The sequence below is a fragment of the Carlito syrichta genome, unplaced genomic scaffold, assembly GCF_000164805.1.
Source record: "Carlito syrichta isolate Samal-C Ts95f unplaced genomic scaffold, Tarsius_syrichta-2.0.1 Scaffold304601, whole genome shotgun sequence".
NCBI classification, from domain to species: Eukaryota; Metazoa; Chordata; class Mammalia; order Primates; family Tarsiidae; genus Carlito; species Carlito syrichta.
The window spans coordinates 366,718-381,970 of NW_007248697.1; the positions used below are offsets into that span (position 1 = coordinate 366,718).

General features: G+C 45.6%; 1 protein-coding gene across 1 annotated transcript; it reads right to left on the reverse strand.

Annotated features, from left to right (window-relative positions):
- Positions 1-555: 555 nt before the first annotated feature.
- On the reverse strand, positions 556-14,985 carry CCNA1 (cyclin A1). Its single transcript, XM_008060368.2, has 8 exons — positions 14,792-14,985; positions 7,884-8,130; positions 7,574-7,698; positions 6,265-6,488; positions 3,849-4,053; positions 2,476-2,589; positions 1,124-1,257; positions 556-820 (listed from the first exon to the last, which is right to left on the reverse strand). The coding sequence occupies exons 1-8, from the start codon at positions 14,954-14,956 to the stop codon at positions 769-771; spliced, it is 1,266 nt and encodes a 421-aa protein (XP_008058559.1). The 5' UTR covers positions 14,957-14,985; the 3' UTR covers positions 556-768.
- Positions 14,986-15,253: the final 268 nt, after the last annotated feature.

Consider the following 15,253-nt stretch of genomic DNA (forward strand, 5'->3'; position numbering starts at 1 on the left):
ACAGTTATTTTCCAAGGGACAGAGATGAGAGACTGGCTTCACTGTTCAAGTTTTTTTCTGATGGTGAAATTTGCTTTTTCTACCTCCCAACGCATCTTCTAAGACTGAAATATGCACTCAATGGGTGCCTAGATCAAAACTGAACATAGACACAATGGCAGTCCCTTACACATGGCGTCCCTGGATTAGAATTACCTGTAAGTGATCCTGAAGAGGCACTTGGCCGCATTTAGGCCTCAAACCCCTGTCATCCTAACCTGGGGTGTTAAGCAAACCAAGAGAAGGCAGTGCCTATGCATATCCTTGCCCCAGTGGGTCTGGACTGGCCCTTCCTCTATGGACAGTCAGGTAGGGAAAAAAGAGACTGCAAGGAAAAAAACCTCAGAGCAGCCATTTCCCCAACATAAAGATCCCCAGATGCCTCAGAGCATTTAGTCCTGAGAGTATGCCGCTTGTGTAAAACAACTTAGAAGAATGCTTGCGATAGAGAGGATGCTTACAATGCGCTCAGCCAAAATTCCAGCCAAGTGTGACAGTAAGTGAGCCTAACACATGGTCATAAGACAAGTCGTTTATTCTTTTAAAAACGTTAGACTCTATTACAAGCAACTGTAGTCTAAGAGAACCTAAATACATTTACTTTTTTTTTTCAAAATGTCATTTATGTCATAGCAACATGAGTTGACCCGACCTTCAGAAACCTATGAAAATTAAGAGCGGCTCTGTGGATGCAGAGGGTCTGTTCTGGAAGGGCTTCCGTTCAGAGACTTATTGTAGAGGAAGAACTGCTGGGGGTTCCATGAGAGACACATGCAGGTACCTGAAATGAGACCCAGCATGAGGTCAGCACAAAAGGACTTCCGATCTGCAAAATCCCACTTAGCCCACAGAAAACATTCTAGAAGTTTTAACAGGACGGGCAGAAGGTGACTGACTCTAAGTACTTCAAGCGGACAAACTGAAAATCTAGACCTCTTCAAATTTATTCTGAGGATTTAACATGGAACCTTGCATTTCCAACCTAGCACCAGATATACAAGTTGCTTTATTTCTAATCCTGACATCGCTACAACCCAGTGAGCTTGAGATAGACAGCCAAGAAAAGAGAATGTCGGGGACTTACTTTGAAGCCTTATACTTCTCCCTAATCGCTTGCTGAGGTCGATGGGGGACATCAAGGCACGCTTTATGGAGCTCACTCAGGCAAGGCACAATCTCACTTAATGAATAGCCTGTAAATGCAGCTAGGCTTTCTGGCTATTCGAGACAAAAGAGAAAAAATGCTTCATGTTACTTTAGGAGATTGTAAAGTCTAAAGGTCATTGGTTGTGAAATAAAGGGAATTAGTTCCTCAGTTTTTGAATAGCCACATTCATCTCAAAAGAAACCATAACCTCCTTCAGAGATGTTAGGTGTAACATACAGAAAGAACAGCCGAGTTCTAAATTTCCTCATATTGTGTATTTATAATAACTCAATTTGGGACCAGGCTCACATCAGTAATCCCAGCCCTTGGAGAGGCCGAGGCGAGAGGACTGCCTGAGCCCAGGAGTCTGAGAACAACCTGGGCAACATGACGAGAACATGTCTCTACAATAAATAAAAATTAGCCAGGCGTGGTGGCACACACCTGCAGTCCCAGCTATTTCGGAGGCTTAGAGGTGGGAGGATTGCTTGAGCCCAGCAGGTCGAGGCTGCAGTGAGCTGTGATCATGCCCCTACACGAACAGCCTGGGCAACAGAATGAGACTCTGACTCAAAAACAAACGAGGAAACAAACTTGGAGGTGGATCGCCTTCCCTATTCCCCCATAAGTGGGACTTTTACTGGTCCTTAAAGAACCCCCTCTGCCTAAACATTCTATTTGTATAGAACAGTTAAAAATTCTTAGTTAAAATGCAGCAGAAAAGGGTAAGTATTCCAGAAAACAAAGGTAGACATCCCACTTCTTTTAGCACAACAGTGAGCCTTCAGAGCCAAACCTAGGGCCCCATTTCTGATCTTGTCACCTTCTGGGGTAAGAGGCAGTACTAACTGCCCTGTTCTCCTGGAAGCCTGGTACAGTCTTCAGGTGGTCCTAATCGGACCCAGATTGTTTTTGATTTTTTAGGTTTTTTCCACACAGGGAAAAATCAACAACTATTGCTTAATGTGGTCAATGACTACACCTCAAGTGCTCTCCACACATAACAGCAGGCACTGAGGTTTTCAGGCCTGTATCTGTTGAAGAAGCATGTGATGCTCTATGCCCTTGACTTCCTGCAGTCTCACTCCTCATAGAATAAAGTCATTGGTCAAAGCTGCAAAGGTTTACTGAAAGACTCAGCAGCATGTTGTAATCTCTTGTCAAGGCAACCAGTTCCTTATTAAACTAACTTGCCCTTATAAGAGGCAAGCCCATTCTAAGCCTCGAGAGTTACCACACAGATTTTACATAGGCCTCGAATGTCATCTTGAAAGAAGCTAGAATCTTACCCAGAAGTGCCTGTTCACAGTATAGTTTGCCAGGCAATAAGCTGCCGCAGCTATCAGTGAAGGAAGATATTTCAAGAATGGGTCGGCTTCAAGGAGACTCAGTTCCGCTACGTACTAAGCACAAGAGAGAAAAATCTCATTGGAATGAGAACCTGGACTAAGCTCACAAGTAAACCTAGAAATCACTAGGGAATAAACTGTCTTTTCTTTGTTCAACCAGCATCTAGTGACAAGTGCGGAAATACTCAAAATTGTTCACTGCATTAATCATTGGTAGGCCTGTTTAGAACAAAAATAACATTTATGTCGTAATAAAATGTCAATACACAAGTATTTGGCCTACCCGCACGGTCTGTATGGTAGCTTACTTATCTTATGCTAGTAGTTCAGGCTTATGAGAATCTGATAAAGTAGCATTGCTCCAGCAGCTAGAATGTAAGAGAGCCTTTGGCCAGAAGGCAAAACTCTGAGCATATTACAGCTATTAATTTATCAGGCAGACGCATGAAGTTCAGAGACCAGAACAGCACCAGTGGGAACACATCATACTAGAAGAAAAGTACTGGGAAATTGATGTAGACATCCTTGTTACTCTTTGCATCACACATAAATATCAGATATCCGAGACGGCAGTGGTTGGAAATCAAGTTGACCAAACCAATACTTTAATGCCTTCAACTACAGTTCTGTGATTCCAAATGACCATATAATGCTTCATCGCTTAATATTTTAAGATGAGATTAGAAGCCAGTTAAACTGCATTTGCTTTGCGCCCATTCTGTAAACTGAGAGCTATTGCTGGACATGGTCTGTATTCAACAAAGGAGCAGTTTCCAAGCGTAAAATCTCTCTAACAGCTGGCCTACCAAATGTAGTCAAAAGTAATGTCTTGTTTAGAAGTCATGTTCTTAAAATCAGCTCTCTTCCCATGCTAAAAAATTTTCCTGGCCGGATGCGGTGGCTCACGCCTATAATCCCAGCACTTTGGGAGGCCGAGGCGAGAGGATTGCCTGAGCCTACAGGTTGGAGACCAGCCCTGGCAACTTGGTGAGACCTCATCTCTACAATAAATTAAAAAAAAAATTAGGTGTGCATGGTGGCACGTGCCTGTAGTTCCAGGTCCTTGGAAGGCTGAGGCAGAAGGATTGCCAGAGCCCAGCAGGTCGAGGCTGCAGCGGTCAGGAGCGGCCACTGCACTCCAGTCTGGGTGACAGAGTGAGACTCCGACTCAAAAAAAAAAAAGTTTTCCTGGGCCACCCACAGGGGGTGAGGTGGGTAACTGTAAAGGAAGGAAGAACTGGCAGATGACTGGGAAAGGCCGCTTTTTAGCTTCCTGGCCCTGGAAGTTCCTGGAAGTCACGTGGCACACATACCTTGGCCAGGTTTTCAGTTCTGATGCACACTCCTTGTCTCCTCAAGTACTGGAGGAGGAACTGGTTGGTGGTTGGTGCTGTCAGATCAAAAGCTAGGACTTTCAGGAGCAGTTGTTCCATTCTCAACAGCTGCCGCTTCGTGTAAGTGTCGTCGGTGATATAGACCAGTTCGTCTACTTCGGGCGGATAGATCTCCTCGTATTTCCTAGCAAAGACAAAGAATTTGGAGAAGGAAGGCTCGGAGCCTGTGGGGCTACTTCCAGTGCTACCACAAGCCACGCTTCTCTGCAGGGCCCTGGCAGATGCCTTCACTTTATATCCACAAATCCGCTGAAATGCCCCTGAGTGACACAGGGCTATGAAATTGTCAGGAGCTTGTTTCCAGACCGAGAGTATGAGTCATTACCAGGATGTGCTGTACCTATTGCTTGAAGTGGTAACCGAAACCATTTCCAAATGAGAACCGAGTTAGGTTTTGGCCTCTAATATACTGAAAGCTTCTGAACAACAGACGCTGCAGGTAAATTCCTATTAAGTCAATAGACCGCAAATCATAGCGTGAAGAAGAATGCTATGAGGAACACAATGACACACACAAAAAATCCATGGACCTCTAATTTGTAAAAAGATCCTGTTCGACTTCCTCTAACGAATTAGCAAATGATATTGTACAGCCAAGAAAAATAAACATGATATAATTGATCCTATGAGTATCAATTTTTTCCTTCTCCTTTTGTTTCTACTTTTTAAAAATTACTGTGTTTTTTGAGTCCAAGTCTCACTCTGTCGCCCAGACTTGAGTGCAGTGGCACAATCACGTCTACTGCAGCCTCAACCTCCTGGGTTCAGGTCATCCTTCTGCCTCAGCCTTCCAAGTAGCTGGAACTACAGGCTCACACCACCACACTTGGCTAATTTTTTTTTTTAATTGTAGAGATAAGGTCTCGCCAAGTTGCCCAGGCTGGTCTCAAACCCCTGGGCTCAGGCAATCCTCTCACATCTGCCTCCTAAAGTGCTGGGGCTACAGGCATGAGCCACCATGCTTGGCTTGCTTTTTACTTTCCTTAGTGGAATTCTGGCATGTTTTTATGCACTAATAATAAAATATTTGAGACCAGGAGAATAGAAAGGAAACTACCACTCAGCAACGGGTCACTTAAAAAGGTAGATCAGTAACAACCCAGTTCTCTTTTCACATAAGATTAGGTCTTGCTAAGAATGACTGATAGTGAGAACATGTGATACTCAGATCTTTGTTTCTGTGAGAGATCACTCAGTATTATAAACACTAATTCCATCCAGGTTGCTGCAAAATTCATGATTTTGTTCTTTTTTATGGCTGCATAATATTCCATTGTGTATATGTACCACATTTTTTTAATCCAGTCCTCTTTTGATGGACAGCATGGTTGGTTCCATGATCTTGCTATTGTGAACAATGCTGCAATAAACATACTCATAAATGAACCTTGAACAACTATCGTAATTGTTCAAGGTTCATTTATGAGTATGTTTATTGCAGCATTGTTCACAATAGCAAGATCATGGAACCAACCATGCTGTCCATCAGAAGACAAATGTTGTCCATCAAAAAAATGTGGTACATATACACAATGGAATATTACGCAGTCATAAAAAAGAACAAAATCATAAGTTTTGCAGCAACCTGGATGGAATTAGAGTTTGTAATAGTGATCTCTCAGAGAAACAAAGTCCTGAGTATCACATTTTCACTTATAAGTGGACCTTGAAACTTATCTATCATAATACTATAAGAAAAGGATTGACAGTGGCGGGGAACTACAGGGCGGGGCAGGGAGGGGAAGGGAGGTGGGATTAACGGTAGTCAATATCTGTCTGGGGATGGGAGAGGGGGCACACCTCATCAACAAGGGTACCTGCACAATGCATACTTGTATACCTAACCCTTAACTGTATCCCACAAATTTAAAATAAAAAATGTTTTAAAAAAGGAATGACTGATAGTAATGAGAACCAGCTGAAAAAGTGTATTTACTGTAGCCAAGTAAACAAACTGTGTTATTATATTTGCTAGATCAATCACGAACACAGCTTTTATGTAACCAACATCTCTTTGAATAGGATTCATACGTATTTTAGAACACAGCCAAAAGGCCCCACTGCAAAATAGTTACATTAGATCCTGAACTTGAGCTGATGACTGCCTTGGTCATGACATCGAACTTGTTGCTATAAATTTTAAGCATCTGAATTGAAGACTGAGCAGGTGGTAAGATTCAGATTCTTGGTAAATCCCGTAAAAATGATCTTTTATCAAAGGAAGCATGAACGGTTTTAATTATCAAGCACTGCATTTCTTCAATAAACGGAGGATAAAAATTAAGTGTTTTGACAGGTGACAGTTTCACGTTATTCGAGCTGAAAGAACACTTACGAGGCCAGGAGAATAGCTGCTGTTCCCACAAGCTGCAGTTTCCCTTTCAGAACAGACATGCATGAGAGGAAACGATCCAGGAAGTTGACAGCCAAGTACAGGGTCTCTGCCTGAAGTTTGTATTCCTCGCCCACCTCTACCAGCCAATCCACCAGAATCGTGCGCATGCCTTCTGTGATGTCCGGCTGTTTCCTCATGTAGTGAGCTTTGGGTCTGTACCTTATCTGCTTGGGGAAAGCATTTTGATACTTAAATAGTTGTGATCTCGGAGAGATCACCTCACAGTGCAGTTAGTTGCTCTTTTTAAAAAGCTCATGAGCAAAGGTAAGCTGGTTCCTGATTCAGAGTCAAATACATTTTTATCATAAGAAAGAAAATATGAAATGCTGCCCTTGTCATTAATTGGTAAATAAATAAGGAGGGGGGGAATAGCAATGAGTTATTCCTAAGAGTGAAATACTTAACATATAAAAACCACGACTCCTATAGAAATGGTCTAAGGAATGACTATTCAACATCACAAGTGTTATTTACTTTTTATTTTGAGTCACACCTGGCTAATTTTTTTTTTTAATTGTAGAGATGAGGTTTCACCAAGCTGCCCAAGCTGGTCTTGAACCCCCAGACTGAGGCAATGCTCTCAACTCAGCCTCCCAAAGTGCTGGGATTATAGGCTTGAGCCACCACACCTAGCCTAATTATTATTTATTTATTTATTGTAGAGATGAGGTCTCGCCAAGTTGCCAAGGCTGGTCTCAAACCCTGGGCTCAGGCAAGCCTCTCGCCTCCGCCTCCCAAAGCTTGAGACACCGCACCCGGTGCGTTGCTATTTTTCATTTTCTTATGTTTGGCTGTCACAAGAGTGCCATTCAGCAGTGGTTATAGCCAAGACTTTATAACATACGTGTGTGTGTGTGTGTGTGTGTGTGTGTGTGTGTGTGTGTGTGTGTGTGTGTTTGAGACAGAGGCTTGCTCTGTCACCCAGGCTAGAGTATAGTGGCATAATCCATGCCTCACCACTGCCTCAACCTCCTGGGCTCAGTCCATCCTTCCTCCTCAAGGCTCTCAAGTAGCTGGGACTACAGGCGTATGCCACTATGTCCAGTTAATTTTTTATTTTTTTGTAAAGATGAGCTCTCGCTATGTTGCCCAGGCTGGTTTTGAACTTCTGGGCTCAAGCAAGCCTCCCACCTTGGCTTTCCGAGGCCTCATGGATGAAAGGCGTGAGTCAATGTGCCCAGCCTATAATTTATTTTAATATTAGTAGCCTGGGGGCTTGGAAATGCAAGTAGAAGTTGAGAAAACTCACTTCAGCTTCTCTAAGGTACTGATGAATTTCCTCCGCATATTCAGTCACATTTACCACGTCTGTGCCAACATCAGATGCTTCTTTAGGCGGGGAATGGAGAGATGGATCGACCAGCATGGGGGAAACTGCAGGGTTTCAACATTGTCAGGTAAGTTATTTAATTGACAAGCTCCTCCCTCTCACTAGCCCTCCACAGGCCACTGTGAATGTAGCCATTGCCTCCTGTTTTTCTCCTGCAAGTTACTTGCTACTCAACTGCAGGACGGCGCATAGACCCAGGGCATCATGGACTGCAGGCAGGGCAGATTACCTGTGTTGAAATCCAGCAGGAAATGCAGGTCTGACTTGAGTGTGCTGGTGTCTACTTCACACACCTCCTCAAACGACATCCCTTCCCTGCCTGAGCAGCTGTCTCCATCTGCCTGCTCTGGTTCATCCATGTAGATGTCAAACCCTTGCTGGAGGGGCTCAAGGACCCCGCAGTCAGAGAGGACTTTCTTTTCAGTTGGAGGGAGGGCATTTTCTGATCCAGAAAAACATCTGAGTGTTGTGATCCCCTAAAAAAAGGGTTCAATCTTTTATCAGAGGCCACCGCAGAGACCCTGTAGACCACATGACACAGGCCAGCAGCCCAGGCAGGTAAGGCAAAAATCAAACTGAAATATCTATGCTGGCAACTTGATTCTGGAACATGAGATTTCTAAGTATGACTTTCCCTTATTTTTGTCTACATTTGCTAGATAGGAAAAGAGCTACCTAAAAATTTGTCATTTTCCTATAATAGACATCAAAAGGAACTCAAGAAGATTACAGAGGAAAGAAAAGTAGCCAGGTGGCTCACGACTGTTATCCCAGCACTTTGGGAGGCCGAGGTGAGAGGACTGACTAAGCCCAGGGGCTCAAGACCTGCCTGGGTAACTTGGCAAGACCTCATCTCTACAATAAATCAAAAAATAAGCTGGGCATGTTGGCGCACATCTGCAGTTCCGGCTACTTGGAAGGCTGAGGCAAAAGGATCCTCTGAGCCCAGCAGAGCAAGGCTACAGTAGCCATGATCATGTCACTGTATTCCAGCCTGGGCAGTAGAGTGAGACTCAGACAGAAAAAAAGAAAGAAAAGGAAGGAAGGAAAGAAGGAAAGAAAAAGATGAAGGCAGGAAGGAAAGAGAAAAACTATAGCTCTCCTTAAACAATAAAGTACAGTATGTCTAGAGAAAATTGTAATTGGCTTTTATGTTTACAGCATAATGGGACTTTATAGGCAGTCAGCATAGCTCTTGACACACAATTACTGAGTTCCTACAGTACCTCTCCTTAAACAGTTGTCTTTTTAGGCAGGTGACCCCTGAAAGCTACCATTTACACTCAGTTATTTGGAAACATGGCGATTCTGGAAACTTGTACTGCTAAATTCTCTTGCAAGCCATGGAATCTTTTTGGATGGCACAATGCAATTACTCTTGGGGAAAGTTCTCAATCACTTCTTCCTTTTCCATATGCTTATAACACTAACAACGGGAACACCTGTGGTGCCACCTCAGTGAATGAGCATAATGCATCAAATACTGTCACAGCTTAAGGTGAGTCATGTTGCATGGCATGAAAGATAGCTGACCCAGGACAAGCTTTACAACCCTGAGCTATGTTTGTGTGAATGTTACCTATGTCTATTACATTAGCATTTTATTTATAGTTTACTCCGGTGCAGATTATTGAAGGTTATTTTCAAGTTGGAATGTGGTTTTGTAACTTTCTTTTTCCATTAGTCAAGTTAAATATGTGATGTATGTCTAGTAAGAAAAAAATACCTTTAGTGCAGGGGGAAAAAAGCACAAAGATTATTAAGGGCCATAATCACAAGCTACTAAAACCAAATAACCATGACTCCAAGTTTCTGCCAAGTTCAACTCTTGTACAGAGGTGGAGACATATATTTATTAAACAAACATTTACTGAACATCTACTATGTGCCAGAGGCTGTTCCAGGTGCCTAGAATTTAACAGTGAATGAAAGTACTACCCTCATAGAGTTTTCATTCTAGTCCAGATAGAGAGGAGGGAGGGGACAAACAAGAAAAGATATAGTAGGAGCAGACAGAGCAGAGTGAGATGGAGAGTCATGTCAGACATGAAGTCAGAAAGAAAAGAGAGGCCAGGCCAGGTGTGGTGGCTCACGCTGTAATCCCAGTCCTTTGGGAGGCTGAGGCGGGAGGATCACTTGAGTCCAGGGGTTTGAGAACAGCCTAGGCAACATAGCAAGACCTCGTCTCTATAAAAAAATTTTTAAAATAGCCAGGTGTGGTGATGCATGCCTGTAGCCCCAGCCACTTGGGAGGCTGAGGTAGAAGGATCGCCTGAGCCCAGGAGATCAAGGCTGTGATGAGCCACTGCACTCCAGCCTGGATGACAGAGTGAGACTCCAACTCAAAAAACAAAAGAAAGAAAAGAGAGGCCAGATCACGTAGACCTTACTATAGGCCATTTAAAGATTAGCTTTTAGCCATGTGTGGTGGCTCATGCCTGTAGTGCCAGCACTTTGAGAGGTGGGGGTGAGAGGACTGCCTGATCCCAGGGGTTTGAGACCACCCTGAGCAACTTGGAGAGACCTTGTCTCTACAGTAATCCAAGAAAAATTAGCTGGGCATGGTGGCGCACACCTGTAGTTCTAGCTCCTTGGAAGACTGAGGTGGAAGGATCACCTGAGTCCAGCAGGTGGAGGCTGCAGTGGCCGTGGACGACAGACTCAAAAAAAAAAAAGATTGGCTTTTATTCAGAGGCGGAAGCCACTGAAAGATTTTGGGCAGAAGAGTGGCATGATACTTTATGTCTCAAAACAGAGAACCCAACTGTGTGTGGGTGTGGAGGGCAAGATCAGCAGAAGATCAATTAAGAAACTTGCAGAGGAGGGAGAGGAAAAAAAAAAAAAAAGAAACTTACAAATCTCAGGAAAGACACGATAGGGATTTGAGTCAGGGAAGTAACAGTAAAAGATGTGATGCGATGAGGCGCTAGGCATTTTAAAAGCTAGAGCCAATGGTGTTTTCTCACTAGATCAGATGTGGGGTGCGAGAAAAAAATAAGTCAAGGACGACAAAGGTTTTGAGGCTAGATAACGGAGGACAGACATTCCGTTCACTGAGGAAGGCTCTGAGAAGAGCAGGCTGGGGGTACGGAAAAGGGATGGTGTTGGTTTTTCACCAATATAGGTGCCTGCTGTATGATCCCAGTGGAAATACCAAGTAGGTTTCTGAACATGTGAGCCCACAAGACAGCTCAGAGGCCCAGGTCAGAGATCAAAATATCAGCTGCCAGCAGACAGTGTTTAATGCGGGAAGACTTGGAGAGATTACTAAAGGAGTGAGTGCAAGATTCAGACCAAAGACTAAGCCCTGGGACACTTTAACATCCAGTTTGGAGACACACGAAGAACAGGGATACTGAGTAGCGGGCATTGAGCTATATAGAAAAGCTGGAGTCCGTCGTGTTCTCCAGGCTGAGTAAGAAGAAATTATTTTCAGGAATAAGGAATGATCAGCTATGTGAAATCATGCTGGTCATTCAAGTAAAGGACTAAAGATCAAGTTAAAAGAGAACAAGAGGACACAGAGAACTCATCCAACAAATCCTTGTGTGCCACCCTGGCCAGGTCCAGTGTTCTAAACTATGGACCCACAACTGAGAACATGACAACCATGTCTTCGTCAGCATGGGCTCTCGTGCCAGTGGGATAGACAAACTCTCAAGGGATGCCACTGTAGCCGGGTGCAGCACTTTGGGAGGCCAAGGTGGGAGGATCATTCAAGCCCAGGAGTTCAAGACCAGCCTGGGCAACATAGTAAGACCTTGCTGCTACAAAAAAAATTTTTTTTTAATTTTTATTATTATTATTTGAGTTGGAGTGTCACTTTGTTACCCAGGCTGGAGTGCAGTGGCATGCTGCTCTCAGCCACAGCAGCCTCGACCTGCTGGGTTCAGGCAATCCTTTCTCTTCAACCTTCCAAGTAGCTGGAACTATAGGCGTGCACTACCACATCCGGCTTATTTTTTGATTTATTGTAGAGACGCAGTCTTACCAACTTGTGTAGGCTGGTCTCGAACCCCTGAGCCCAGGCAATCCCCTCAGCTCGGCCTAAAAAGTTTTTTTTTCATTAGCTGAGGATGGTGGCATGTGCCTGTAGTCCTAACTACTTGAAAGGCTGAGGCAGGAGGATCACTTGAGCCCAGGAGGTTGAGGTTGTGGTGAGCCATGATTGTCCCACGGTACTCCAGCCTGGGCAACAGAGTCAGACCCAGACTCTAAAAAACACAAAAAGAAAGAAGAAATAGAAACAGAGAGCATTCATCCAACAAATATTTGTGTGTTGCCCTGGTACCCAGGCCAGGCCCAGGCACTGTCTTAAGCTGTGGACACACAGTTGTGAACACAACAGCTCAAGTCCTCATCAGGATGGGCTCACATGCTGGGGGATAGACAAACTCTCAAAAGATGTTGCCACACAAATGAGACAAAAGTTGCAAAGAGCTTTTAGTTGACAGGTTTTTAAGATGGAAAAGAATGCAGCATATGTGCAGGTTTATGGGTTTGATGAGAGAAAGAAGAGGTGCTGGAGTGACACCCCCAATGAGGCAGGAGGTCATGGGGTATTCTGTGCACAGGGGGTTCCCCTTGCAGGAGCGCAGGGCACAGCCATCACATGACAGGATGAGGATGGAAGAGAACAGCACAAGGGCACACGTGGAGAATCTCTCCTGGTTGCTTCTACGTGTTTAGGAAAATCGGATGCAAATTCATCGGCGGAGAGTAAGAATGGAGAAGGATATTCTGGAGGATTCAAGAGAGAAGGGAAGGCAGGAGATGGATGTTGAAGGTTCTGGAAGAACGGAACAGGGAAATGCAGGGCTGGCAGCAGGCAGCATGAGAGTTCAACAGCTGGAAACTTAAAAGACCACTTGGCACAGATCCAACTGCCAATTCATAAGAACCAGGTCCTTATACAGGTCACCGATTTCATTAAAAACGAAAAGAAGGCCGGGAGGTGGTTCATGCCTATAATCCCAGCACTTTGGAAGGCCGAAGTGAGAGGATTGCCTGAGTCCATGGGTTCGAGACCACCCTGGACAACTTGACAAGACCTTGTCTCTACAATAAATCAAAAAATTAGCCAGGCGTGGTAGCACGCGCCTGTAGTTCCAGTTACTTGGAAGTCTGAAGCGGAAGGATCGCCTGAGCCCAACAGGTCGAGGCTGTGGTGGCCGGGAGAGTGCCACTATACTACAGTCTGGGTGACAGAAAGAGACTTCAACTCAAAAAAAAACACAAAACACAAAAAGCTTTCCATTCAATTTTCTCCAAAGCGATGAACAGAACACTTGAAGAATCTGTAGATGAGGGCTTTCTAAGCTAGCCTCACCATAACTTTATTTTGGGAGGGGCTTGAACTTTTCAAATGTTCTCACATATAAAATGGGAACGACACTGGGGGATTTGCGGGGGGGGGGGTTGGTTTTTTTTTTTTAGTTGCAGTCTTACTCTGTTGCCCAGGCTGGAATGCAGGGGCACGCTCACTGCCACTGCAGCCTCTACCTGTTGGGCTCAGGTGATCCTTCTGCCTTAGGACACGCCACCATACCTGGCTAATTTTTTGATTTATTGTAGAGACAAGGTCTCACCATGTTGCCCAAGTTGGTCTCGGCCTCCCAAAGTGCTGGGATTAGAGACATGAGCCACAGCTCCTGGCCGATACTGTTTTCAATCTGCTAAGGAAGGTATCTATCATCAGCTGAGTTCACACTACTAATGTCTGAGGGCCCATGATCTGCTAGTCAGCTGCTTGGTCAGTACTGGGGAGACGTCTACTTTCGAAACACTCTTTTTCTTTTTTATTTTGAGTCAAGGTCTCACTCTGTCACCCAGGTTGGAGTGTCGTGGCACAATCGTGGCTCACCACAGTCTCAACCTCCTAGGCTCAGCTGAGCCTTCCTCCTCAGCCTCCCAAGTAGCTAGGGCTCCTGGCATGTGCCACCAAGTCTGGCTATTTTTTTTTTGGTAGAGACAGAGTCTTGCCATATTGCCCAGGTTAGTCTCGAACTCCTGGGCTCAAGTGATCTTCCTGCCTCGGCCTCCCAAAGTGCTGGGATTACAGACATGGGCCATCGTGCCTGGCCTGGAAGCACCTTTTTTCGAGTAATCTAGTCTAGCCTGATTCTAACACTGTCCCCAGTGAACACAGTCTACGTCAGCCTGAACACCATTCTGACCTGGAGGAACCCCGGTTCCATTGTTTATTTGGGGACATTCACATTTCCTCTTAGCCCAACCTTTAAAACCACTTTATTTTATTTATTTATGTATTTATTTTTGTTTCGAGTCAGAATCTCACTCTGTGGCCCAGGCTAGAGTACAGTGGCATAGCTCACGATCACGGCAGCCTCGATCTGCTGGGCTCAGGTGATCCAGCTCAGCCTCCCAAGTAACTGGGACTACAGGAACACGCCACCACACCCAGCTAATTTTTTAATTTACTGTAGACACAAGGTCTCGCCAAGTTGCCCAGGCTGGTCTCAAACCCGTGGGCTCAGGCAGTCCTCTGGCCTCTGCCTCCCAAAATGCTGGGATTATAGGTGGGAGCTACCGCGGCCAGCATAAACCACTTTATGTGTACTTAATCCAAACAGTTCCTAGACCTATTTCCGTGATCCTGAAAAAATAACAAAGAAAAGTAATCACCCGTATGACTTGTATACCTAATTCTGAATTGTATCCTACATCTTTAAAATTAAAAAGAAGAAAATTGATCACTATTTCTATCTGAAAAAGGGACAGTCAAGGTGACCTTTTTTTCTTTTTTGAGTTGGAATCTCACTCCGTCGCCCAGGCTGGAGTGCAGTGACAGGCTCTCGGCCACCCCATCATCGCCTGTTGGGCTCAAGCGATCCTTCCTTCCACCTCAGCCTTCCAAGTAGCCGGAATTACAGGCGAGCACCACCATGCCTGGCCAATTTTTGATTTATTGTAGAGACGAGGTCTTGCCAAGTTGGCCGGGCTGGTCTGGAACCTGAGGGCTCAGACAGTCTTCTCACCTCGGCCTCCCAAGTGCTGGGAGGACAGGCTTAGAGTCACCAGCCTCTATCCCAGAGCCGAAAAGGTCCCGGGGAGTGTGTCCAGCCCTAAGATGAGCCACTCCCCAGGAGCGCCTTTCCCAGGCTTTGGAGCCATTACCTGGCCGCAGGCCCGCTGGCACTGCCCGTTGTCGGCCAGCACCCCTAGCACCGTCCTCTGCGGGGGATCCTGGCCTAGCCGGGCCCTGGTGAGCACCGGACGGCCATCGGGACCTCGGGCCGCTGGCGCCAAGCCCACCGCGCTCCTGGAGCTGCTGCGACGCATCGCCTGGGACTCCTCAGCACCTGCTGGCAGAGAAACCGACAAGCCGGTGAGCCGACGCCCCGCCACCTGGGCCCCCGGATGCGCTGACCGCGGATCCTTCGGGGAGGTCCTGGGGCTGAGGGGGCATGAGCGGTGGCGCAGGGGCGATCCCAGCTGCTCTGAGCGGAAAGAGGGGTTTGGAGACCCCGTCGAGGACCCTCCGAGCCGGTCACTGAGCCCCACGTTCCCTGGGAACGCAGATCTACAAGCCCAGGCCTTTCCCCGCTTGGACACGCCTCTCTGCCCCGCACAAAAGGC